At 44.5% G+C, this 25048-nt stretch overlaps 1 protein-coding gene across 1 annotated transcript in view; it reads left to right on the top strand.

The window, feature by feature from the left end:
- The window catches only part of THSD7A (thrombospondin type 1 domain containing 7A), a 212495-nt gene that overhangs the window by 115752 nt on the left and 71695 nt on the right, over positions 1-25048 (top strand). The window contains exons 3-4 of the mRNA XM_018555121.1: positions 7394-7639; positions 14377-14558. Of these exons, the coding sequence (XP_018410623.1) occupies positions 7394-7639; positions 14377-14558 (428 nt within the window). The remainder of the gene's footprint in view (positions 1-7393; positions 7640-14376; positions 14559-25048) is intronic.

Below are 25048 nucleotides of genomic sequence, written 5' to 3'. Positions count from 1 at the left end.
CCCGGCCCGCATTTGTGAGGTCAGGTACTGATGTTGGACGAGAAGGCCGGGCTTGCAGTCTCCGCTCTAATTCACCCCAAAGGTGTTGAGGTCAGGACTCTGTGCAGGCCAGTCAAGTTCCTCCACCCCAAACTCCCCCATCCTTGTCTTTATGGACCTTGCTTTGTGCACTGGTGCACGGTCATGTTGGAACAGGAAGGGGCCATCCCCAACTGTTCCGACAAAGTTGGGAGCATGAAATTGTCCAAAAATTTCTTGGTATGCTGATGCCTTAAGAGTTCCCTTCACTGGAACTAAGGGGCCAAGCCCAACCCCTGAAAAACAACCCCACACCATAATCTCCCCTCCACCAAACTTTACACTTGGCACAATGCAGTCAGGCAAGTACCGTTCTCCTGGCAACCGCCAAACCCAGACACGCCCATTGGATTGCCAGACAGAGAAGTGTGATTCGTCACTCCTGAGAAATCATCTCCGCTTCTCTAGAGTCCAGTGGCGCCGTGCTTTACACCACGGCATCCCACGCTTTGCATTGCACTTGGTGATGTAAGGCTTGGATGCAGCTGCTCGGCCATGGAAACCTATTCCATGAAGCTCTCTACGCACTGTTGTTATGCCAATCTGAAGGCCACACCAAGTTTGGATTTCTGTAGCTATTGACTCTGCAGGCAGTTGATGACTTCTGCTCACTGTGCGCTTCAGCATGCGCTGATCCCGCCCTGTCATGTGACGTGGCCTTCCACTTCGTGGCTGAGTTGATGTTGTTCCCGGTTGCTTCCACTTTGTTATAATACCAGTAACAGGTGACCGTAGAATATTTAGTAGCAAGGAAATTTCACGAAACACCTGAATCCAATGATTTGGAGGGGTGTTCCAATACTTTTGGTAATATAATGTGTGTATTAGACATGTGCGATTCGTTTCGTTCCGAATCGAAATTCGGACGCATTTTCGGAAATTCGGACATTCGGATGTATCCGAATTCCGAATTACAGACATAACGAATGCAAACGAATCCGAATTTCCATTTTCGAAATTCAGTAGCGTTAGTACGAACGTTCGTTTCGTTTCTTATTCGTTTCTTATTCGTTTCGTTCGTTGGAGCAAAGTGACATTAGAGAAGGAAAAATATTTTTTCCCCCTCAAATGTCACTTTTGCTGCAAACGAACGAAACGAATAAGAAACGAATAAGAACAGTAAGAAGTAAGAACGTTCTTACTAACGCTACCAAATTTCGCCCGAATCCGAATTCCGAATCCGAATTGACTTTCACACCCGAATCCTGAAAAACGAAATAACACAAATCCGAATTTAAAACGAAACGAAACTAAACAATTTTTTTGGCAGTGCACATGTCTAGTGTGTATATATATATCAATAAATAGATTTTTAATCCATTTTGCATATTAAATAAAATTCAAGACAGAGTTAATATTTCTGTAGTAAAAGCACGTAGTACTCAGCGACAGAAAGTGATCTGACCTCCTAATGTTCTGTTCTCAAATTAAATAATGAATGAGCAAAGCATTAAAAAGCAGTTAGGTATGAGCGAGCATTAAAACAGTTTGCGGTAACATCCACGGATTGAGTCAAGGGGTCTGATTTACTAAAGTCAGGGTCACGCTGACAAACTATTCACTCTGCGCTCTCCAGAAAAATTAATTTCCTCCTCTCAGTCATCTCATAACCTGAGCCTTGCACGCTTATTGGTGCCTTGCATGAAGCTGACGTTGAGGCCTCGAGCACAAAAGCTTTGGCTTGTATAAGGTCCCATTATGGTTTGTGTGACGTGCGCGGGCTGGTTTTCGGCTCTATCCTCAACAATGTGTTGTCACGTGCCGCTGTGTTCTGTAATGTGTTGTGCGTTGCGTTGTGTTAAAAAATGAAGACATGCTGCAGTTCTAAACTATGCATGCCAATGCACTTGTATAGTGTGAGCAGGGCACATAGAGAGCCATTGTGTCCTGGCATTGAGCATGTGGTAATCAATGCAGATCAGCGCACTTGGTGTGAATGAGCCCTTAGAGCATTGTGTGCAGCAAAACTTTTAGTATTCTTTTTGCAGCCTTCATGAAGCCTTTAGGTCGCCTCCCAACTCCCAACTCCAGTTTGGGGATGATAAACTGGATCTTGCAGTAAAATGCAGAGTCCACTTATTAGAAAGGTCCACTTATTAGAAAGGTCCACTTATTAGAAAGGTCCACTTATTAGAAAGGTCCACTTATTAGAAAGGTCCACTTATTAGAAAGGTCCACTCATTAGAAAGGTCCACTCATTAGAAAGGTCCACTCATCATAGAGGTCTGCTCATTAGAAAGGTCCACTTATTAGAAAGGTCTGCTCATTAGAAAGGTCCACTCATTAGGAAGGTCTGTTCATTAGAAAGGTCCACTCATCAGAGAGGTCTGCTCATTAGAAAGGTCCACTCATTAGAAATGTCCACTCATCAGAGAGGTCTGCTCATTAGAAAGGTCCACTCATTAGAGAGGTCTGCTCATTAGAAAGGTCCACTCATTAGAGAGGCCTGCTCATTAGAAAGGTACACTGATTAGAAAGATCCACTTGTTAGAAAGGTCCACTCATTACAGAGGTCCACTCATTAAAGAGGTCTGCTCATTAGAAAAGTCCACTCATTAGAACGTTTTGCTCATTAGAAAGGTCTGCTCATTAGAGAGGTCAGTTTATTAGAAAAGTCCACTTATCAGAAAGGTCCTTTCATTAGATCAGAGCCCCCCCCATAAAAATTTCTGAACAATAGCAGTTGACAAATGTACCTGTAAGGAAAAAAAGTTAGATCATATATTTACCTTACCTCCTGTTCACTGTGGAGCCTAGGAGAGGGTGACATCACGACCCTTCTGGAGAGGTCCTGGGAACAGTGAGGATTCCAAATATCATGAAAAGATGGTTTTGTACTGGGCTGGAGTGCCTTCTAATGAGATTTAGGTTACTCATTGTCTCCAGGAATCTCACTGGAAACAGATGACATCATGTCCTGCAATGTGGAAGACGAGAATTAAAGGAGAACTATGAGGCGAGTGAAAATCACTCATCCTCATTGTTCTAGCCGACGTGTGACAATGAAACTTTCACAGGTCGGCTCAATAGATCGGGAAGTGAGCGAACACATACCGTCGCTCGCTCACTTCTCGATCATCTCCCTGTTAGAGAGGTGACTGTCAGTCACGGCTCCCTGCAGGGATTTCCCCCTCCCCTGCCGGACCTGCCTGACTGGCGGAACGGACGGGGAGGGGGCGGGTACAGCTGGCTCTGCCTCTAGATAGGCAGAGCCAGCTGTCACTCACACACCTGGGTGGATCCAAACAGTAATGTCGGGATTCGTCCTGGCCACGGTGCTCAGTCGTATATAAGATGGTAAGGAGGGCCCTGCCCCTGAGGGCTTACAATCTAAAATGGAGGGGCAGGTGATACATGAGGAGGTAGCTGTGTGGGGATGAATTGTTTGACAACGTGATGGTTGGGTGGTTAGTTTGAGGTGGTATAGGCTTCCCTGAAGAGTTGAGTCTTAAGGGATCGCCTAAAGGCAGTATTTAAGTACAGATCTTAATGGGATTGTTGACTGTCACTTTAAACACACTAGTAGGTCTCAGTAGGCTTTCAGAAAGCTTCAGAACTTTCTGAAACTTGTTAAAAGTATATGGAGGCCTGCTGCTTGTGACATTCATCGCTTGTATTAAGACCTAACTTCAACAAACTGATGCCATACCTCCCAACTGTCCCTCATTTGACGCCAAATCGCTCTGTCCCTCTTTCTTCCTCAGTTGTCCCTCTCTTTGGTCTGATGTACAGATACCTATGAAAAGGTTCTATTAACTGCCAAAAGTAGGGTTGCCACCTTTTCTTCAAGCGAAACCCGAACACTCTAGCGTCGAGCTGACATTTTTTTGGGGAGAATGGGTCATGGCTTATTCATATTTAAATAGCACCACCCATTCATATGTAAATATCACAGTTGAGACTATTTTCAGTGGGGGGCCAGTAGCCCCTGTCTTCATTTTGGTTGCCCCTGTCTGCCTGACATCAGGTGTCCGGGTTTCTGCTGCCATGAAACCTGGACACAGCTTTCAAAACCTGGACTGTCCGGGTGAATCCTGGACAGGTGGCAACCGTAGCCAAAAGTGTTATTCTGAACCAAAACCTTCATCTTATCTCTTAACTATCTTGTTTGCTATCTGATAATCTATTGTTATGGAAAAGTATTGGTGATAAAAACTAAATTCTGAGTATAACCAATTATTTCTGGCATATAAATTCCTGATGGTCCACATATCTGAGGGCATGGCAGGGGGTGTGCCCATTGCCTAAATACATTGTGCTGGGAGGTGTCCCTTTTCTTATCTCAGGAAGTTGGGAGGGAACAAAAAATGGTATTTGAAGATCTGCAAAAGGTTAGTAGAAGCTTGCTGTAGACCAGCGGTGGTCAACTTTCTGGATATAGAGAGTCTCAGATAAAGCCCCTGACATCATCGAAGGGCTTCACATAATATGCAGTAAATGTTATTGTATAGAAAACTGTTGGAGACGGTGGAACATGCAACAAGAGATGGTCAAAGACTGCAGACATGGATTTATTGGATCCTGGGGATATGTTTTAGGAGGCTAGACATGTGTGATTCATTTCATTCGGACACATTTTTCGAAATTCGGACATTCGGACACATCCGAATTTCCAAATCCCAATGCATACGAATGTGTACGAATCCGAATTTCGGTTTCCAAATTTCGGATCCTGTCCGAACTTCGTTCAAAATCGAAACTGAATCGGACATGTGACTTTTCTGGCCAATCAGATGTGTTTTTTTAAGTTTAATGCATCCGAATGGGACTGAACACGATTTTTCGTTACGGCAGCATGGGAGCCATATACATTATTTACGTATAATACTAAAGCTGAGGCTCCTAGAGTCTCTCCAAGACCTGAATTTCCGAATTGCATTCTGGAGCTCCCAAATGCCATTCAGGTCTGGGAGCTTCAGCTTTAGTAATATATGTATATGGCTCCCAGACCCGAATGACATTCGGGATCCAAATTTCCAAATTGCACTCGGGAGCTCCCCAATGCCATACAGGTCTGGGAGCCTCAGCTTTAGTAATGTATGTATATGGCTCCCAGACCCGAATGGCTTTGGAGAGCTCCCGAATGCTCCCGAATTCGTATCCCGAATGCCATTCGGATCTGGGAGATTCAGCTTTAGTATTAATATCTGTGTATGTTTTTCTGTGGTATTAGCAACGAATATTCGTAAACTCATCCGAAACTAACGATATTCGGATTACATCCAAATCCAAAACCCGAACCAAATTGAATTTTGAATCCGAATCCCAAATTGCGAAGTATCTGAACCGAACCGAATTTTCACGCAGCTTACATGTCTACAGGTGACAGCCAAAAAGCAATTGAAATCAGTGAGAGAATACTGCATGCAGTGACTGGGTTAGCACAGCGTAAAGCACTGCCTAACAAAACACTTGCGTGTGTACTGAGCCATTTAAATGAGTACTCCCTTTTAAATCCAGCAGTGGGCAAAAAGTCGGAAAGCTTAGAAAATTATGAAAAGTTTCCCCATTTTGAAGCCTCTTTGAATGTAGCTGAATATTTGGAAGGTGAAAGCGAATATATAAACCCTTTGAGCTGCATGGGACATTTACTTTATAACTGCCAATGACTCCGGATTTGGACTGCAGAGCGATTTTTAGAAAACGTGGATTACAATGATTCTTTTCTGGGATTTAATTTTCATGAATATCGCTGTTGTCCTAATCACGCCTGGCAAAGTAAAGTGGCACACGTCTCTGAGGCTTTCTGGCAGAGATATAGTACGATGCTCGCAGCTAATGCATTCTGTTTGTCTGTTTTGTAATGGGAGGTACAGAATTGCCTTCATAAAACAGAATGTATTTGCATGTCATCATTACCATCATGAGATGGTAATGATGACATGCAAACACAAAAACAAAAGATTTATTCCCTTTATAAGGGTAGTATTGGAGCCATATACAATATCCCTGCATAGCCTCAGGTAAGTCATGCTCCCAGAACTGCTCATAGCGCTCATACCGCCTAAAATATGGATCAAATATAATATTCATATTAATGTGAAGTGAGAATTTATATAGTTATTTTCGTTAAAGGAGAACTATGAGGTGAGTGATTTTCACTCACCTCATAGTTCTAGCCGACCTGTGACAATGAGACTGTCACAGGTCGGCTCAGTAGATCGGCATGTGAGCGAACACATACTGGCGTTCGCTCACTTCTCATACCTGTCATGGCTCTCTGCCGTGACAGGGGAGGGGCTGGATTCCCCCCTCCCCACTCCGATCCTCCAGCGCTGACTGGCGGAACGGACGTGGGAGGGGCGAGTACAGCTGGCTCTGCCTCTAGATAGGCAGAGCCAGCTGTCACTCACGCAGATGGGCGGATCCAGACATAATTGTCGGGATCCGCGTCAGCTGCGGCGTCTCAGTATACCGCTAGCTGTAGCTCGCGGTATACTGAGCTTAGGGTGACTGGAGGATGCTAGTTTGTGTCCTCCCGTTACCCTAAGGAGAACTATGGGGAAAAGCCCTAACCCCATAGTTCTTCTTTAAGCCATTTGCTTTGGTGTTAGTATAGCTGGCTATTATACTGACATCTTGTGGTCGTTTTGGTTATTGCGGCATGTTTTTCTGTATTCCCTCCCATTGTGTGAGATGCACTTCCTTCTTGTTGGCTGACTGTAACATGGCCACTTATTAATCTGCTTGCATGCTTGGAAACATTACCATCTCTGACCTGCAAATATCATCATTTTTATCATCTGCTGTAACCTGCTGCAAACAATAAAGCAATTAATGGATGAAAAGGTATTTGGTGAGTTCAGCTCTCTGATAAGGATTGTCCGCAGTGATTATATCTGCTTATACAGGCCAGGCATAGAGCTCTCAGCAAGGGATAAATCGCTAATACAACAAGCGGAGTCAGAATGTTTATCTTTTGGTTGAACTCAATGGACTTGTTTTTTTGTTTCAGTCTGAATATTATGTAACTATACATTTATTTTTGTGAATCTGGCAAATTGTACCATGTGATAATTTAATTGCAATGACTTCCTGTTTCTGTGAAGGTTCTCATTCACCATTCATGTAAAAAATACATCAAGGCAACTGCACTTGCTGTATTTTTCTTGAAGACGTTTCGCTGGTCATCCAACTAGCTTTTCTAATTCAGAATTGACAAAGCTAGTCAGGTGACCATTGAAACATCAAGAAAAATACAGCAAGTCCAGTTGGCTTGATTCATTTTTTACAGATTTTCCTGTTTCTAAAAACAAATTTTTAAATCGTTTTATATCCATAAGAAGAATCTAACAACACTGCATCTTTCCTTTAGCTTTTGCCAGCAGGAGAAGCTGCCGATCACGTTCCAGTCCTGCGCGGTGGACAAGGATTGCCAGGTGACTGAGTGGTCAGAATGGAGCTCGTGTGCAAAGTCCTGCGAGTCTGTCCCGCCTAGTGGACACCGCACCAGGAAAAGAACCATTAAACAGTTCCCGATTGGCAGTGCTAACGAGTGCCCGGAACTGGAAGAGACGGAGACGTGCACACCTTCAGCTGATGGGCTTCTTGCATGTGTAAAGTAAGTAATGGGCTGAAGAAAGCTGAAAGACAAAATTTAATTGTTCTATATATTTGGCAGCTCTGTGACCTAGTGGCTGACGGCCTTGTTGGGATTTAATGGTTCTCATCAGGGTTTCTAAAACCATGGAGTTTGTATATTCTCTCTATGTTTGTGTGTTTCTTCTGTGTTCTTGGTTTTCTTCAACAATTCAAAAACTACTGTTGGCTTTTATTCACTTGTCCAATGTAATGTATGGATGGGGGCAGCCATATGTGTTCATTACATATGCAGGCTCGGCTTCCTAATTGCTGCTGATGTGTTGATCTATCTATCTATAATCTACCTATCTATCTATCTATCTATCTATCTATCTATCTATCTATCTATCTATCTATCTATCTATCTACCCAACTTTCACAGTACTTGGGCACTAGTTTAGTAGGGTTCCAACTCCACCCTTAGCCTCTTCTCTCCTATCTGTACCCCATCCCATATATCTTTCACAAAGAATGTTTGTACTTGGGCCAGGGGCATCCCGAGGTCGCGTGTCACCCGATCTCTAGACCGGGTCACACCCCGCCATGTCGTCATCGCGAATGCGCGACCATCTGATTGATGTCTGCTGGCGGCCATCTTGGTGATGGTTGCCGGCAGAGAGAGGAGGGGACGTTCACCTGGCGGGATGAGGTATGCCCCCGTGTCCCCTCCTCTCTCCTGACACTGTCGGGCTCTCGGTCAATGACCGAGTGCCCGACTTTTTAGACCGTCATGACTGTCAGTCATTTTGGTGTCACTCCTGCAATGGTGACACCTGGGGGTGGGCCGTACCCCCCTTGTGACGCCACTGACTTGGGCAGTAGTTGAATGAGAGCCCAACCACCTTTACTTTTTTCTTCTCCAGTCTCCTTTTTATTTTCTCTCCTCTCCCTCTTTATTCAGTCTCTCTCTATCTCATTCTCTCTCCTTCTAAGTGAATAAGAGTTTGTATTGGGGAATTAGGTGAATGGGGGTCCAATTCCCTTTTTTCCTCTCTCCTCCTCACTCCCAGTGGTGTATTTAGGTTTGGGGCTGCCCTAGGCAAGACAAAACTCGGGCATACCCCCCCATCCCCCACACACACTAAATTTACCCCACCCGGCTGTGGTCTCAGGTAGGCTCTGCAGGGTCTGTGGTGGGCTCTACATGATCTATGGTGGGCTCTACATGATCTGTGGTGGGCTCTACAGGGTCTCAGGTGGGCTGTGAAGGATCTCTGGTGGGCTCTGCAGGGTCTCAGGCTGCCAAGCCCACCTGAGACCCTCCAGAGCCCGCCATAGACCCTGCAAAGCCCACCTGAGACCTTCACTCGACACATTTTTTCTCTCTTGGGGGCTGCTTGACAAATTTCATACTTTAAAATAAAATATAACTATATCCGGTTTGGTACTACAGACACTAATATACACTCACAATAAGGCCCCTTTCATATCTGTAGTGGGTCGGTACATTTGCCGCCCTGCCGGAATCTGCCGCCCGAGGCAAACGCCTTGTTTGCCTCGCGGCAGATACGCCCCTGCTCACTCCCCCCCTTCTCTTCCCTTCTCTTCTGTTCTCTTCTCTGTTCGTCTCTTCTCTACTGTCTCCTCCCCATCTCTTTTCTTCCCTCCCCTTTTTCTCTTCTCTCTTCCTCCTATTGTCACCTCTCCTCTTCTCTTCTCCCGCCTTCTTCACTACTCTTCTCTTTTCGTCTCTTCTCTACTCACTCCTTCCCCATCTCTTCTCTTCTCTCCCCTTCTTCTCTTTTCTGCCTTCCTTCCATTCCTTTCCCTTGCCTTTTCTTCTCTTTCCTCCTTCCCCTCCCTTACCTTCCCTTCCTCTCTCCTCTCCCCTGCCTTCCATTCCTTTCCCTTCTCATCTCTTCTCTTGCACAGTGAGTAAGAGTTTATACTTCACCAGTAGTTGAGCGGAGGTCTGAATCTTCCTTCCTTCAGTCCTTCTCTCTCTCTCTCTCTCTCTCTCTCTCTTTCCCCCCTCTGTCCTATCTTTAACAGTAAATAAGTATTTGTACCTGGACAGTAGTTAAATGGGGGTCCCAAAGCTGTCCTCACACATGGGCCCTTTGGTGACCATGTTCATCTCTGATATGCAGGAAATAGAACAGTCACCAGATTGTGCACCTTGTGTATAAATTGCCGGCTTGCCTTTATTTTCATAGCTAAGAACTTGCTTACTTTAGTCACTGAGAATCTTTCTACCTGACAAACTCTGTTTTGTTAGAGACACAGATGCCTGAGGTGAGTATAAATTAAAAATCACATCACCGTTTCCCGCCTTTACCATGCCGTCTCCGCAGTCACATGAAAAATTCATAGCTCAGGGATTCCTAAAGAAAATGTTCTGCATTATTCTGTTTCATATGTACTGTACACGGGACATAGTTCCTGCCAGGTATTCACCATATGAAAATCATACTGACAAGAGCAAACGTGTTTTTCACTCTGTAACATGCAACAGATTTATGGTAGTTTAAAATATTTTATAATTTGCGCTCTAGAGATCTTGCAGAACGCGTACAAGTGGAGATCACAATGCATTAGCAATGGACCAATATTTAGCTGTGTTTCCTGGTTACCATGTGTTCATCTTGGGTCATGGAAGGGAAAATTCTTCTCTATAATGATTGAAGGCCAAAAGCTCCCTAGAGAATTTGAAGCTCAATTGAACCGTCCTATATTATTGCCGTAATACAGTCATGCTTAATAAATGGTATTACATATGGACACCTTAAAAAAAACCTAATATTTTCTATTGCAAGGGTTAATTTACCCTGTGCTAGAGAGCCAGGGCACTGCTCAACACAGAAGGCAACTGTCCAAGTCTTCTGGGGTCCAACACAACCCTTGGGCAAGGGTTGTGTTGGACCCCAGAAGACCAGGGCACTGCTCAACACAGAAGGCAACAGTCCAAGTCTTCTGAAGACCTGAACTGTTGCCTTCTGTGTTGACCAGTGCCCTGGCTCTCTAGCACAGGGTAAATTAACCCTTGCAATAGAAAATATTAGGTTTTTTTTTAGATATCCATATTTATTGCTCCAATAAACTGTGCTTCTCAGGGCAATGGGCATGTCGAGCGGAGAGATTAGGACCATTAGAATGCATGTTAAACAGTTGGGCTTGAAAGAATACCATTCAGGTTCTCACTAACCTGTTGAGCAACCTTCCTCAACCAGGGTTCTGGGCTTCCTGGGGTACCTTCTAGCTTTGTCACAGGTAGCTTCAAATTTTTGGACCATGTCATGCATTTCACTGGTGTAGGTGAGCTGGGTACAAGCAACATGGAAAACACATGACACTAGTCCATATAGGGCTGCATCCAGGACCTCGTCTGGCGTTCAGAAGAAGAAAGAAGTCTACCTCCATCCAGACATACTCCACCTCCCAGCCTCTGCCATGCTGCCATGGCTGCACCATGGTGAAGATGAAGGTGGGCACTTCCTGAGAACTCTGATGCAAAGGGGGCTCCTAATGGGAAGGAAACTCCATGTAAGGGGTCTCCCTCTTAAAAGGGTTTCTTTACACCCTCCAAAGACATGCTGGTATGTTAATTGTCTCCTATCTAAATTTGCCCTGTCGGTGTGTGAGATAGAGACCTTAGATAGTAAGCTCCTTGGGGGCAGGGACTGATGTGAAAGTACAGCAGTAAATTGTCAGTGCTATATAAATATCTGTAATTAATAAATCAATAAACCTCCTCTTACCCAATCCCCCAACACTCTTTTCCTATAGCTACTGCAGTGACTATATTGTGACTTAAGCTGGCCATACATGGCTTGAATTTCAACCCATGGTTGGCCTGCCCAACCAGGTGGAAAATTGTTGGCCCAGCAGAGATACTATTCCATACTATTTATGCTGAGTGTATGGCTAGCCTAAATGTAAGGCTGTGAAGGAGTGAAATGAAGAAAGCTAAACATTCATCAGCTCTTTTAATACACTGCCTGGTCAAAAAAAATCACCCCCTGGATTTCAGGCATTGTTATGATCTGGGGTTGCTTCAGTTGGTCAGGTCTAGGTTCAGCAACGCTATGTCCCCAAAAAATGAGGTCAGCTGCCTCCCTGAATATACAGGTTTTTCCATCAATTAATTTTTTCTTCCCTGATGGCACATTGGGCATATTCCAAGATAACAATGCCGGGACTCATCGGGCTCAGATTGTGGAAGAGTGATTCAGGGAGCATGAGACATCATTGTCACACATGGATTGGCCACCACAGAGTCCAGACCTTAACCCCATTGAGAATCTTTGGGATGTGCTGGAGAAGACGTTACGCAGAGGTCCGACTCTCCCACTATCACTACAAGATCTTGGTGAAAAAGTATAAGCTTATGGAAATGATGCCACGGCCAATGTGTGCCGTAATCAAAGCTTAAGGCGGTCGAAGGAGATATTAGAGTGTGGGACTTTTTTTTGGCTGGGCAGTGTATATCCAGGAAAATTAAGCAAGTTTGTAAATATAAGCTTTGAATGAAGGTTCTCATTCATCCAGGTCATGGTATATCTGTAAAAAATAAGTCAATGCAACTGGACTTGCTGTATTTTTCTTGAAGACATTTCACTGGTCATCCAACCAGCTTTCTCAATTCAGAATGACAAAAAAATATCTGGTGAGTGTCGCTCTAATCCACATAATCTGTTAGTCACAAACAGGTGTTGATTGCATTTGCATAATTGGAGTTTGGGAGGTATCATTGCCCAGAGAGAGGTACAAGTCATTCTGAATTGAGAAAGCTGGTTGGATGACCAGTCAAATGTCTTCAAGAAAAATACAGCAAGTTCAGTTGCCTTGACTTATTTTTTTTACAGATATAAGCTTTGACATTTATTTTCCTCTTATTTGGGAGCTGTCATCAAGGGTCTTACCAGTAAAAAATTCCCACATTTTTTATTTCAAGTGTAGTTTTTTTTTAATGTTTTATTTTTGGATGTGAGATTGGGACCTCAGATTGTGAGCTCTTTGAGGGCAGGGACTGATGTCCTGTGTAAATTGTTGGTGCTATATAAATATTGTTCAGCGGCAAAAGATAACAAAATCCATACAAAATACTGCAAAAGCCGACCATTTAATATGTATGCAACGAATTCAGCTGATCGTGTAATAAAATCTTTAGTGAATTGGAAAAAAAAAAATCATTTTGCTTTGCCATATTTTGAAAATAACACACGGTAATGAAAATATTATGCTTTAGTGCATCGGCCCTCTTCTCCACGGCTCAGTACTGCTGTTAATTGTGAAAATAAAAGTGTCCTTGGGGCATTTGCCTCCTTGGTCCCTCTCTGGCCCTCAGCAGGCAAAAGATCATAGAAATACACTGTATTGCCAAAAGTATTGGGACGCCTTTACACGCACATTAACTTTAATGTCATCCCAGTCTTAGTCCGTAGGGTTCAATATTGAGTTGACTCTTCCCTTTTCAGCTATAACAGCTTTGACTCTTCTGGGAAAAGGCCGGGCTAGCAGTCTCCACTCTAATTCATCCCAAAGATGTTCTATCGGGTTGAGGTCAGGACTCTGTGGAGACCAGTCAAGTTCCTCCACCCCAAACTCGCTCATCCATGTCATTATGGACCTTGCTTTGTGCAGTGGTGCGCAGTCATGTTGGAACAGGAAGGGGCCATCCCCGAACTGTTCCCACAAAGTTGGGAGCATGAAATTGTCCAAAATGTCTTGGTATACTGATGCCTTAAGAGTTCACTTCACTGGAACTAAAGTGCCAAGCCCAAACCCTGAGAAACAACCACACACCATAATCCCCCCTCCATCAAACTTTACACTTGGCACAATGCAGTCAAGCAAGTACCGTTCTCCTGGCAACTGGCAAACCCAGACACATCCATTGTATTGCCGGACAGAGAAGCGTGATTGGTCACTCCAGAGAACACGTCTCCACTTCTGTAGAGTCCAGTGGCGGCGTGCTTTACACCACTGCATCCCACGCTTTGCATTGCACTTGGTGATGTACGGCTTGGATGCAGCTGCTCGGCCATGGAAACCCATTTCATGAAGCTCTCTACGCACTGTTGTTGTGCCAATCTGAAGGCCACACGAAGTTTGGAGGTCTGTAGCTATCGACTCTGCAGACAGTTGCCGACTTCTGTGCACTGTGCGCTACAGCATGCGCTGACCACGCTCTGTCATGTTACGTGGCCTAACTCTTTGTGGCTGAGTTGCTGTTGTTCCCAGTTGCTTCCAGTTTGTTCTAATCCCAGTAACAGGTGACCGCGGAATATTTAGTAGCAAGGAAATTTCATGGATGGACTTATTGCACAGGTGGCAACCTATCACGGTACCACGCTTGGATTCGCTGAGCTCCTGAGAGCGACGCATTCTTTCACAAATGTTTGTAGAAGGGTCTGCATGCCGAGATGAGCAATTCTATACACCTGTGGCCATGGAGGTGAATCCAATGATTAGGAGGGGTGTCCCAATACTTTTGGCAATATAGTGTAATTCGGCTTAAGGTCAAGAGTTTGATGTAAATATTCTAGCCTTTGCCATTGAAATAAAATACGCCTACTGCCTTCCAATTGCTATACTATCCTAGATCCTGCAAGAATTGTAACCCTGCGGGCTTCAAAAACCTGCTATTGCATCTAAGTACCCAGCCCATGAAGAACTGTGTATGGAGGGCTTTATTAAGAAGATGACAGGCCCTTTTTAAATATACAGCCAAGGAACAAATACGTCATTATCTGATGTGTGCAATCTGTCATTAAGGTATGCCTGGAGAGCCACAGAATGGACAGAGTGTCGGGTGGACCCGGTGCTTAGCCAACAGGACAAGAGGAGGGGGAACCAGACAGCCCTGTGCGGGGGAGGGATCCAGACCCGAGAGATCTACTGCGTACAAGCCGATGAAAACCTCCTTTCATACCTCAACACAGTGAAGGACAAAGAAGGTACATCCATTGTTTAATGTGTTTATTTGATATGTGGTAATTATCAGTAAAGGTGAATGAATTTTTAAACACACACTCTACTTCTTGAATCCTGTAGGATCCCTGGGAGGGGTTGGGGGGTAGTGATATATAAAAATGAAGGTACACTTTGTTCAAAACATGGATGTGGTATAGTGAACTTAAACAGAATGGGCTCCTCAGGGGCGGGACTGAAAGCTAAGCTTACAAACTAATTGCAATTTTATAAAACTGACCAACAGCACCTGGTTTCAATATATAGAACGTTATCAAGGAAGAAGAGAGAAGTACATACGTGCATGTGACAAATAATGTATCTATTCTTTTCCGATACGTTCATTTGCAGGGTTGTGTTACACACATTTCTTAAAATTACATCACCTTTGTTTTTATTTATTTTTTAAACTTGCATTTTGGCAGTAACATCATTTTTGTTTTGTGGTAAATGTGACAAGTCGCAGGGTGAAATTTGTTCTTTATATCTTCAAAAACACTATGGCCCTGATTCGTTAAAGCCTTAAAAAAAAACCCTACTTGCAGACTGTTCATTTAGGGATAGGGTAGCTGGGTAAAGAACTTCTAGTTATCTAATCCCTGCTCCGGCAGACTCCATGACTGGCACCCGCAGACTTCCCCCCCCCTGGCAGTTCGGGGCCCGCTGATATCATCTCAACTAATGCAGGGCCCATAGCCCTACATTATACATGAGGACACTGAGGGACAGCCCACAAGCAGGAGCATGGGGGACACAAGGAGATTGCTAACTGCCGGGAGAGCAGGGCTCTGGTAAGTAAAACTGCTTCTCCTGTGTGATAGCAATAAAGTTAAGTGAAAAAAAATAGATAAAAAATATTTAAATAAATAAATAACAAAAGTAAGTAAAATGTAAAAAAAAAGTGATAAAAAGTAAAAATAAATAAATAAGAGAAACAAATTATAAATAATAAAAACAGTAAAAGATGAATAAATACAAATTTAAAAAAAGTTTAAAAAATTTAAAAAGTGATAAAAAGTAACAAAAAAATAAAATAAAATGAACTAACCCTGCCGCCCCCAACATTTGGTTGCCATTCTCCATTGGGGGGGTTTGGTGGGGAGAGGGGAGCATTGAGGAACCTGGCCTTGGGGCAGCAGAGAGAGTCAATCCGGCCCTGGTCTTGGTCTGGAGTCCAGCTTTAACTGTAAGCATTGTCATCCTCCCGGCTGGTTGACGGGGCTGTACATATCTCGGAACTGGATGGACAGGGATGCAAATACTCTGGCAAGTAAATCCAGCTCCCTCATATGTATTTCATCTGTGTAAATAGCTGTTTGCCTGGAGTTCAGCTTCAAATAAAACGTCAGCAGAGATTTCCATATCTTTGGATTGACAGCTTCCCCGGTCACATAGAAGAGACTTCCTAACATCCCTGACCCTGCCGAATTTCTAATCAGCCGCTCGGCATCCTTGTATACATCTGCTGTCAGACGGGTTGAATTAAATAAACCAAACACATCACAGGGGAGAGCGAGGACCTTTCACAGCTTCCCGGCTCCGCGTTCCGGGCTAATCCCCATATTCATCCCCCAAATAAAAATGAATATCGCAGAGCGGAATGAAAAAAGAGAAGCGAGCGCTCTCGGCGTTCCCCAATGACAAAGCGGCAGATATCAGCTTGAGAGTATCGCGTATGGTAATGTGGACACAATTATGCACACTTTCATCAAATAAGGCTTTGATCAATCATCCGGTGTCGTGCCTGCCGCTAATCAACTCCTCCTGTGCTGAGCGCTGATAACGCCAAATGCAGATATTCCGTAAAGTGCCTTTTACTTGGCCGCAGAATTCATTTTCCGATAGGTAGAGGTGGATTCTGAACGTTGGTACGGAGCTGTATAGAGCTAAAGGTTTTGTGTTACCTGAACCCTTGCAGTGGGGTAACCCCCCCTGGACTTCAAGGGTTAAGTGGTCATTTTGGTCTTGGGGCTAAAATAAAAGACAGAAATACTCACCTGATCCCATGTCCTACCTGGCTGCTAGACCGCTCCCCATAGACTCTTTTCCCCTCCACTTCGGCCGCGGAATGGCCCTCAGTGTCCTGACGTCCAGTGCAAGTGAATGGACGCGATGACACGGCTCCTTAGGCCGTCGGAGCCTGGGGGAGCAGAGACTGCGGAGATCAGCCTGGTAGCCAGGCAGGACAAAGGATCAAGTTTTTTTATTTAAACCTAGAAAAACGGGAACACCCGACAAGTTTCTGAACGTTCTTTTCCACGTTTGCCGCATGTCGCCCATTATCTATGGTGGAGCAGTAACCTTGGACAGGACTACAGAACACGTCCTCCTCTCATCCTCCATAATGTGGGGGGTTTGTAGTTCACAGAAATAGCTGAAGAATACAGCAGGGGAAGTTATCAAGATTCATGGCAGAATCAACAGGTATTATTTTGCATATACAGATATTGCAAAAAAAAAAGATTATATATGTGTGTGTGTGTATATATAGCTATATATATATAGATATCTATATATAGATCTATATATAGATATCTATATATACACAGTGGTACCTCGGTTCACAAACTTAATTGGTTCCACGATTCTGGTCGCGAACCGAATTGGTTGTGAACCGAATCACATAATCTGTTCTGAACCATATGAAAAAAAAAAATTTGACCTCAAGTTTCTTTTTACCACCATTCTTGCTCTGCACATTCTTGTCACCTTCATTAACGCTCTGCACATTCTTGTCACCTTCAATAACGCTCTGCACATTCTTGTCACCTTCATTAACGCTCTGCACATTCTTGTCACCTTCATTAACGCTCTGCACATTCTTGGGAGCCATGCTGGATTGAATACAGTAATACTGTACAGTACTGTACAGCACACAAAAAAGCTTAACAGTAAGTGTCCACAGCCCTTTCTGCGACCGCAATCTCGAGTACAGGAAGCCACCACCATGTGTCAGATCGGGGAAGATGGACGCGGTCGGGTTTGTAACCCGAGGCAGAGTTCGCAAACAGAGGCAAAATTTTGACAAACTTCCTGGTCGCGAACCGAATTGTTTGTGAACAGAGGCGTTCGTGAACCGTGGTACCACTGTATATAGTCAAATAATATAAATAAATATGAATATGTTTTATTTATTTATTAATTATTTATTTATTAAATAGTTACATTTCATGTTTTTATTGTGGTTTGTATTCCCATTGGGGATTCTCCCCCTACTTCCTGTCCTGGTGACCACAACCAATGGGGTTAGCGTTGTTCCAGTCTAGTTCATGTGCCTACACACATAAGAGCACCTATGGCCTGTAAAAAGGAAACAGCGAGAGAGGAAGTAGCAGAGAAAAGTAAGTGAGGTCAGAATATAACAGAGGTAAAAGTATGAAAAGGGCGAATCTCATCGTTATTGAATCTCTGACATTCGGGTAAAAATTGCTACAGTTTTCGTCTCTTGAAATAAGTTGATTGCAAACCTTGTCATTATATTTCTATCTGCTTGAATCTTTTATTTCAGACAGCCATTCGCACAGCACATCGAAGTCCAGCGAGGCGCCGTACCTGTCAATCTCTTTTGAAATAACAGGTAAGTGGCTTCAAGATGTCATATACGAAATAATAACAAAACATTAAAGTTGACGGGGAACTACAAATCCCAACATGTCTTGCACAAAGTTCTGATGACGATCTTATATCTATGGGCCAAGGGCACAACCGTGGGCAAAGCTCTCTCAGGGCACAATAGATTGTATAGGACTGAAAACCCACCATTGCTGCTGTAATAAGTGGCAACAAACAACAACTGGCAACACCTCTGTGCTCCTCGGTGGCACAGTCAATGATGCAATCAGAGAGGAGCTGCTTCCTAGCACCCAGTGCCTGAGCCATATTCAGATTGCCTCCGAACTCCTTCACTCTGTGCATGCATTACCTTCCCGTATATACGAACATGGGCCTGTTCTCTGTCTCTGACTGCTGCCTGGACCAACCCTTTTTCTGTATACCGGCTGTGTACTCACCCAAATGCTCCCAATGCTTATCGCGATACCGGAACTTCTTGGTGATGAGGGAGCATGGAGTCAGCTTCCCGGCCAATCAGGAAGACAGGCGGCGTGTAATGACTTGCCGCCCGGCTTCCCGATTGGTTGGGAAGCTGACCACTCAGGAAGCTGGGCGACGAGTCATTACCCGTCCCCCAGCTTCCTGATCGGCCAGAAAGCCGGCTACATGCTCCATCGTCACCTGGTGATGAGGAAGCATGGAGCCAGCTTCCCTCCCAGCTAATCAGGAAGCCGGGCTGCAAGTCATTACACGCTGCGTGGCTTCCCTAATGGGACTTCCGGTATCAGGATTTGGAATTGGCGAATACCGAAAAAAATATATATTGATACCCGTACTCGATACCGAAAAACCTATTGGCGAATACTGAAAAATTATATATCGGTACCCGTACTCGATACCGAAAAACAGTTTCATTGTCACACGTTGGCTCGAACTATGAGGCTGAGTGATTTTTGCTCACCTCATAGTTCTCCTTTAAGAGGGGCACATGATTTAGCTCAGGAAAGCAATATCATGATATAGAAATCAGCAACCTCTGCTTACTTTGAAAGTTTATTTAGAAGGGAAGAGTTACAAAGTAAAAAGTAAAAATTAGAAAGCAGAGAGATTAATGCACGTGGAGGTCACCAGACATAGAAAGTGTGCTGAAGACCCGACGTCTTCTGTAAATGAGGAAGCTTTTAAGCTCCAATCCTGGACAGTTGCCATGTAGGACCTCCGAAATAGAATCATTTTTACAAGAGACATTCATTCCTGTTATTTTGGAACACCTTTGGCTTGTCCTTGGGACACTGTCTGGTCTGGCTTGTCTGGACCTTTAGCTTGTCCTTGGAACGCTCACTAGTCTTCCTAGCATAGACCATTGGCTTGCCCTTGGAACACTCTAGTCTACCTTGCCCTCACCTTTCTTCTCTAACCTTCTCTTCTGCCTTGCTCTCACCTTTGGCTTGTCCTTGGAACACTATCTAGTCTGCCTTGCCTGGACCTTTGACTTGTCATTGGAACACTGTCTAGTCTGCCTTGCCTGGACCCATTTGGCTTGTCCTTGGAACACTGTCTAGTCTGTTTTGCCTGGACCTTTGGCATGTCCTTAAAATACTGTCTAATCTGCCTTGCCTGGACCTTTGGCTTGTCTTTGAAACACTCTCTAGTGTTCCTAGCCCAGACCTTTGGTTTGTCCTTGGAACACACTCTTGATTGTCACCGGCCTCTACCCCTGCCTGGATCTGACTACTCTCTCATTTGCTGACTGCTAAGACCCTTGCCAGGATATGACTACTCTCTTGATTGCCACCTGCCTTGACCCCTGCTTGGATTTGACTATTCTCTTGCCTGCCACGTTGAGTACAATCTCCACACTGTAGCTGTCCTGTTCCATCTAACCCCTTGTTGGAGCTAGCCCGAGGGCCACAACCTAAGCCGGGGCAACTAGGGTCTGCGGCCCATCCCCACCATCAGGAGCTCTGGTAAAGACCAAATAACACTTATACCCCGCATCTCAGGTGAGCCCGTGTCACCATGCACCAGAAAAATTATCCACTGAAGAATGTCTGGTAAAAGTAACATTCCCTGATTTATCAATAGACCCCATACTCTTTAACGTGAACCTTTTCATTGCCCAAGCATAAGAACATACTAGGAACCTTCATAATCCGCTCCATCAGCTTTCTCTAGTTCACTCCTTTCTCTCCTAATCACACTGAACCCAATTCTGACTTTAAAAGGGAAAAGTCAACCCCTCATATCTCTCTGTAATATATGTAGTGTATATATCATACAGTATGTTATACGTTGTATACAGTACATATATTGTATATATATTATATACAGTATATACTCGTATTAAATGTTATACATTGTATATGTTATATATTGTATATTTTTTATGTTGTATATATTATATATTGTATATACTGTATATCTTTTCAAGTGAAATAGTAATGTATATTTTTCCCACTGAAGATGTTTTTCATGGGATTAAACTGTTCTATATTGATTTCTAGGCAACGGTGGATTAAAAGGCTTTATAATAATCTCTGCTTGAATTATGTTAATAGAGATTTTAAACTGTATTAAGCGCCCGCGCTGAGATGTAGTCACTAAATATTATTGTGCGGTTTCCATATGACGGTACTTAAAATGGATTGTTCCTAAAAGATGCCCGGCTGCGTCGTATTTCACCGGAACAAGCCGGGAGAACTGTTCCCTCAAATTGTTCTATTAAAATGAATTATACGGGATAAAATGAGCCGTCGGTGTTGGCATGGCGTGGAATGGATTGCGAGACGGCGTGTAATAAAATCCCCCACAGATTCTGCGTAATAAATGGGCGATCGTTCTTCTGTTTCATGGGATTTTCCTGAGGGTCTAAAAAACAATTTATATCCATGGAATAAACTCAGACATCCTGGTATGTTTTATTTTTTATAGATCAGCTGATCATGTACGTGTGACTTCACACAATGCAAAATCTGATTCATTGCAGGAGCATAGAGGCAAGTTATTTAATTAATTTGCGACTAAATCTGAACTCCAGGCATAGATGAGAGACATATAATGAAGCTGCTTTACCTGCCAAGTGTTTGTATTTCTGTCCATCCAGTCTTCAGATTTACATTGCACTGTCACAAAGCACAGCACTGTCTGGCAAGGCAAGGAGACCTGATTTATCTCTGCTGCAGTTAAGTAATACTTACAAATCTGGTTCCTCCCCCCGCCTGTGATTGGACAGTGAAAGGAGAAGCAGCAACTAATGGAGTGTGACCAGGGGCGTCCCGAGGCTGGGGGACACCCGGAGCAGAGACCGGGTGACACCCCCCCGCCGTGACGTCATCGCACATGCCCGGTCGTCTTATTGATGCCTGCCAACGGCCATCTTGGTGGTGGGCGCCGGCAGAGAGAGGAGGGGACGTTCACCCCTCTCCTGACACTGTTGGGCTCTTGGTCCGTGACCGAGTGCCCGACTTTTCATAGGGGGTGACACCAAAATGACTGTCAATCATTTTGGTGTCACCCCTCCAATGGTGGCACCCAGGTGTCACCCCCCGCTCCCCCCTTGTGATGCCACTCCACTCTCTCCTCCTATCAGCATTTGCCTTGTTAGCTGTTGCTGATTGTGGCTACTTGGCTACACAGACACTGACCACACCCCCATTGTACCTGTACCCCCTGGCACATACCACCACCCTCCCCTTCCACCTTCATCCGGGAGATTCACCCTCTCTGTTTCTCCAGGTGACCTTTGTCGGGGGTACAAAAAGTGATGGGAAATCCAAAATTTTGTCAGCCAAACAGGAGGTTAGTGGAAATCTTTGAACGGGGAACACCTCTCCTGGTAAGAGCTGCCTAACAGTGGCGTTTCCCTTGCTTTGGAGAAACTTCCTGTTGTATCTCTGGAACAGGAAGTGAAGAGAAATCTACCTCATGGGACACTGACACCAAAAAAGTAAAATAAAATATGGGTCTGTACCGTCCCCTACTTTACCAAAACTTTAGTAGAGGCTTTACATGAACTTTTGATGTCCTCGAAGGTTTTCAGCTAACGGTACCTAAAGACAGTAGACGTTCACTGTAGAAGATCATAGATGGGCAGATCTCGTAGACTTTCATATATTTTTTTATAGGTAAGGATTCGCTATTGGAAAAATAAATAAATAAAAATTGACAAGGATATGACTTGCTATGAAGCAGACTCGTATACACCGATACAAATGTCCACGCGAGTAATTTAATATCAAGCAGGATATCTCGGATTACAATAAGTGCTTTCCATTATCTCTGTATAAAGATGTCATTTAAGTGTAATTTCAGACTTTTCATATTAAGTTCTCATTGACCGCTCGTTGTTACACGGTGACCTTGCAGCCCGAGAGCACCAAATGCCGCAGTAAGTTTATTTGCACTGATCTGGGAAATAGAACTAATGCGATTGTCTGGCGTATTCGGTAACATTGACTCGTCCCCGCCTCTGCAGTTTACTTTGATGAGTACTTATTTTTTATACCCTTTTCTTATGTGCCACTGACAATAGAGTGGAAGGTGCATTATTGTTATGGAAAGGCAACGTTCTTCACTGTTTGTAACTGTTTCCTTGCCGTAGCTGGAAAATGCAGAGAAACAGAACAAAACTGGAGACATTTTGAAGCATAATTGAAGCCACAGCAATATACACTGAGTGGCCAGATTATTATGACCACCCCATCAGTACTTCGCTGGGCCACGAGATAACTCCATGAGATGACTTCGTTGGGCCGCCTCGTAACTCCACGAGATGTTGAAAGGTGATGCGAGGAATCTGACACCGCACTGTTGCCCTTCTGTTGTCTTGTACCAGTCTTGCCACTCTCCGTTCTGCCGTAACATTGACTAGCCGCTGACGGCCACAATTCGCTCATTCAGACCTTGATTTTCGGCTGACAGTCCGGTCTTTAAACACTTTAACAATGAGCCCCTCTTGAACATTTAACGAATTCTGCTGTTTTGCTGATACTCGCTCCATGGCTCCGAGCGCCAACAATCATCCCACGTTCAAAGGCTGTTAAATCGCGTTGTTTCCCCGTATCTTCAGAAAAAAATCACTTCTACTGTCGTGGTAAACAACCTGCTTCCCTATTTATAATGGTCTGGCCCTCTAGCAACTTCAGCGCAAAATTATAGCTAATTTGCCTACAAACGTCAGGTGGTCATAATAATCTGGCCACTCAGTGTACAATATGGCCAGAAGCATGTGGAGACCTCTCTAAATTATTGAGTTCTGGGGGTTTCCAGTCAGGGCCATCCCTATAATAAGGCAGTTGCCTCAGGTGGCATCTCTTAGAGTCACTTTCTGGCCAAAGCTTCCCAGGTTGCTAAGAGTTAAAGCCAGATGGGGAGACGTGGGCTCTGCATCTCCCCACCTAGCTCTTAGAAACCTGGGAAACTCTGGCCAGCGTCCTGCCCAAGTCCTCATCAGTCCAGAGCACCTGCTGCCATTTTTCTGCACCCCAGTTCCTATGTTTTCCTGCATAGTTGAGTCGCTTAGCCTTGTTTCCACGTCGGAGGTATGGCTTTTTGTACACAATTCTTCCATGAAGACCACTTCTGGCTCGACTTCCCCAGACATTAGATGGGTGTACCTGGGTCCCGCTGGTTTCTACCAGTTCGGTGCTGATGGCACTTCTGGACATCTTCCGATGTTGAAGGGAAGTAAGCATGATGTGTCTTTCATCTGCTGCATAAGATCCCTTGGCCGACCACTGCGTTGCACATTTCTTTGTGCTTTTTCATAAGATCTTGAACAGCAGATCTTGAAACTCCAGTCCGCTTTAAAATCTTTGCCTGGGAGAGAGCTTGCTGATGCAGTATAACATCCTTGTGTCTTGTTGCTGTGTTTAGTCTTGCCATCAGTGGTGTATTTTGTTTTTGTGCTGCCCTAGGCAAGACTGAACTCAGGTACCCCCCTCAATCTACATTTGCCCCACCCCATCCTGTTTAGGGCATTTTGCGCAACCTGTCAGTCACTGGATACTGTGCACACGGGGTCTCAGGAGAGCTGTGCATGGTCTCAGGTGGGCTGTACGGGGTCTCAGGAGAGCTGTGCAGGGTTTATGGTGGGCTGTGTAGGGTCTATGGTGGGCTGTGCAGGGTCTCAGGAGGATTATGCAGAGTCCCTTTCCCTGCATACATGTGCTGCTCCTCTTACCTGCAGCTCGAACTCCCATCAGTACCAACAGGATACATTGCAGTCCCCAGTCTGCTTCTGGGACATCCCGCCATCAGATCACATGCTATGGCCAGCCCTGAGCCACCCGCTGTTTCTCCTCCACCTCCTGTAAAAAGCCAGCCAAACCGCATCTCACTGGACCCTACCCTCCCCCGGGCAGCTCTCTAATTAGGTAGCCGCTCATAGGGCCTTGTTTGCCTCGTTAGGCAGCCACTGCTGCCTGATTCTGTGCCGCCCAGCCTCTGCCCACCGGGAAAGTGCCAAGTATGCCCAATGGCAAGTTTGGCCCTGTCCACCTCATTGGTTTGGGGCAGTGTTTTCTGCCACCCCCCTGGAAAGTGCCGCCCTAGGCAAATGCCTAGTTTGCCTTGCGACATGAAACGGTCTTCCACAACCTCACCTTAGTAGCCGAGTTTGGCTATTCCTCACCCAGGGTTAAGCCTCCTACACAGCTGTTTCTGTTTCAATCAATGACTGTGTTTCAACCTACATATCAAATTGATGATCATTAGCACCTGCTTAGGATAATTGGTTAATCATAGTCACACCAAATATTGATTTTTCTTCTGTTCATTCACTTTGTAAATTGATAAAAATAAACAATACAAATATATATTTTGGAAAGCATTCTTACTTTACAGCATTATTTCACTCCTGCCTAAAACTTTTGCACAGTACTGTATATGTATATGTATGTACTGTATATGTATGTACTGTATATAT

This window comes from Nanorana parkeri, unplaced genomic scaffold (assembly GCF_000935625.1).
Source record: "Nanorana parkeri isolate BGI_ZX_2015 unplaced genomic scaffold, ASM93562v1 scaffold184, whole genome shotgun sequence".
Taxonomy (NCBI): domain Eukaryota; kingdom Metazoa; phylum Chordata; class Amphibia; order Anura; family Dicroglossidae; genus Nanorana; species Nanorana parkeri.
Note: the sequence above shows the minus strand (reverse complement) of the source record. Positions and strands in the feature narration are given on the sequence as shown.